Source organism: Lactuca virosa, chromosome 7, assembly GCF_052849685.1.
Source record: "Lactuca virosa cultivar CGN04683 chromosome 7, Lactuca_virosa_CGN04683_v6, whole genome shotgun sequence".
NCBI classification, from domain to species: Eukaryota; Viridiplantae; Streptophyta; class Magnoliopsida; order Asterales; family Asteraceae; genus Lactuca; species Lactuca virosa.
In genome coordinates, this window is record NC_136432.1 from 65,505,529 (window position 1) to 65,508,368 (window position 2,840).

The window sequence follows — 2,840 nt, forward strand, 5'->3', positions numbered from 1 at the left end:
GGTTCTTGATTCTTGTTCAATTAAATCAAGATTAACGACTTTTTTATTCTTATTTGTATGAGTAAAAAAAGATTACTTTACTTTTATGATTAATCATAATTAATGGTGCTCTACATTTTTGAACCACTAATCAAAATTATGAGAATTTCTTGATTTTGATTCTCATATTTCTTGATTTTTTTTTCTTAGGTTTAGCAATAAATACCAACGTACTTTTGTTGAATTGTTTATTATAGCATTTTAGTTCTGTTTCTTCCTATAACGTCATTGAACTTTGATAAATCGAGAGTACTTGAGTATATTTTTAAAAGTACAATGGGTTAATATAAAAATAAAAATAACATTACAGTGTTGTAAAAGTAAAATACTTTTAAAAAAATAACAATTGTTTTACTTAAATCTCTAGATTTTCAAGATTTATGACATATTTTTTGTTAAATTGTACAGACTTCGAAATCTCGCAGTCGGACCAAGTACAAACAATAGACCAAATCTATCCTCCATATATCTATATTATATGACAAGTTTTTGGACACATATATTTTGTATCCTTTAAAATGGCCGTAAATCACAGCATAACACACAAACTTCAGACTTTATTTATGTTGATCCACCACTTCCATTCAAAGCCTAATGTTCTCGCTACAGAATAGTAACAAGCAAACATGCAATACGTACTAAACGTAGATAAATATAAATATTGGTCAGTTTCTTCTTCAAAGCTAAATGACCTGTACTCTTACTTTTTGTAACCTATTGCTCATCAAAACTGAATAAAAACAGCTGGGATTACCTCCAAGGAAGATTTCTTAATTGCAGTGACTCCATGACTCTCAGTCATATCAATATCTTTAGGAGTCATTCCATTAGGAAGTTCCCAGTTGAAGTGGTATAGCAATCTAGCAAGAGTGAGCTCGATAGAGACCAAACCAAAAGCAATCCCAGGACAAATTCTCCTTCCTCCTCCAAACGGGATATACTCAGGGCTTGTACCAAAGAAATCATAGGAAGTCTTCTCAAATCTCTCTGGTTTGAAGGTTTCTGGATCATCCCAATACTCGGGATCAGTTCCACATGCAAGACCATTAACAACAACTTTCATTTTCTTCGGGATATCATAACCACCAACTTGACACTGCTCCATACATTCCCTTGGGAGTAATAGTGGAATAGTAATGTGAAGCCTTAGTGTTTCTTTGATTATGTGTTTAAGGTAAACCAAACCATTCAATTCACTCTCTAACACTGTTTTCTTTCCCTTGAATACTTCTCTCACTTCTGCTTGTGCCTTCTGCATCACATCAGGGTTTCTCATCAACTCAGTCATTGCCCATTCAATTGTCACAACACTTGTATCAGTGCCTCCGATAAGCATATTCTGCAGTCATTAAAAAAAATCATTTAAACACGTTTAGCAGATACTCAAATTATAGTTCATTTAACTTATTCCAAACTTAATAATTAACATGTATGTGATAAAACAACAAAACACTATACAATTAACGTAATGAATATTGCTTGAGTGAACTATCAATAATCACTTATCCAAAAAGTATTTTAGCCAACTTTTCAGCAAAACAATAGTAAAATAGTATAGATATAGTGGAGTATATAATAATTATAAAGTCATGATATATAATTCACAACATGTACGGATTATAGACATACCAGAAAGATGGCCTTGATATTGTTGTCGGTGACCGGGAACCGAAGACCACCACGCTCTTTGATGTTGAAAAGAACGTCAACGAGATCATCTTCCGTTGGTCCAGTTGTTTGTCTTTTGATTCTACGATCCTCAAAGATTTCATTGAAGATTTTATCAAGAGTCTCGTGAATATGATTCAAAGTCGATTTCATTCCAGAAATGACCGAAAGAAAGCTTAACTTAGGAAACAGGTCTGCAATATAATACCCACTCGATAGTGCCACCACTTGTTCAACCAACTCGATCAATACGTCCTGTTGTCTGCAGTTATTCCCAAACAAACACTTGCACACCACAGTATTATTCATATACATAACCCTTTGACGTATATGTACAGGCTTTCCAACGCTGGATTGAACGACCTCCGTGAAACGATCGATCTCTTCAGCTCGAAAACCCATGAAGGATTGGACTTTCTTGACACTTAAGAGTTCCATGGTGACAATCTTCTTCATTTGTCTCCAGTAATCACTGTAACGACCAAAAGCGATGTCGATGCCTCCATACAACAGAATATCGGCAAGAAGTGCATATGGTCTGCTTGCAAGAGCGAGGTCGTTGGTTTTTATCACTTCTTCAGCTAACTTAGGCGAAGACACGACGATCATGGAGATCTGGCCGAGTTGCAGGCTCATGATGGGGCCATATTTTTTGGACAAGTTGCGGAAAGCACGATGTGGCAGTTCTAGACCAATCTGATGGAGGTTTCCGATGATGGGTAGTGTTGGTGGGCCTGGTGGCAGGTTTAGAGCCTTCGTACCCTTGGGTTTTCTGATGAACATGAAGTAAATTGAGATAATGAAAGAGAAAGCAATGAGGACGATGGTCATATCGATGGCCATTGTTACTCAAGGAGTGGTGCAAGAGAAGATGGGTAAGCTCTGCATTATATATACGAAGTTCTAATTTTAACATGGAGCAGCGCTACTTTGACTTTTCAACGTAATTCTATAATCAGATTTATAATTTTATATATACCCGAGTTCCACTCAAATGAAAAACTCATGTTTGAGTGCGACAAAAGGAGCTTCTTTATGAAATTTACTTATGGGTTACGTTAAAACAAAAATATTATAGAAATAATTTAATATCAATAGAATATCAAAATAAATAAAGTTTATATAAATAAAAC

At 35.0% G+C, this 2,840-nt stretch overlaps 1 protein-coding gene across 1 annotated transcript; it reads right to left on the minus strand.

The window, feature by feature from the left end:
- Window positions 1–576: 576 nt before the first annotated feature.
- On the minus strand, window positions 577–2,587 carry LOC145124615 (cytochrome P450 Tp9025-like). Its single transcript, XM_079060025.1, has 2 exons — window positions 1,669–2,587; window positions 577–1,378 (listed from the first exon to the last, which is right to left on the minus strand). Exons 1-2 carry the CDS (start codon window positions 2,548–2,550, stop codon window positions 764–766), a joined length of 1,497 nt encoding a protein of 498 aa, XP_078916151.1. The 5' UTR covers window positions 2,551–2,587; the 3' UTR covers window positions 577–763.
- Between the last annotated feature and the right edge of the window lie 253 nt (window positions 2,588–2,840).

What these genes read in the sequence shown, in the direction of transcription:
- LOC145124615 (XM_079060025.1), bottom strand. Translation starts at nt 2,550, where the DNA reads ATGGCCATCGATATGACCATCGTCCTCATTGCTTTCTCTTTCATTATC. An exon ending in ATATCAAGGCCATCTTTCTG is followed by an intron (nt 1,379 to 1,668) that starts GTATGTCTATAA and finishes TAATGACTGCAG; the next exon opens with AATATGCTTATCGGAGGCAC.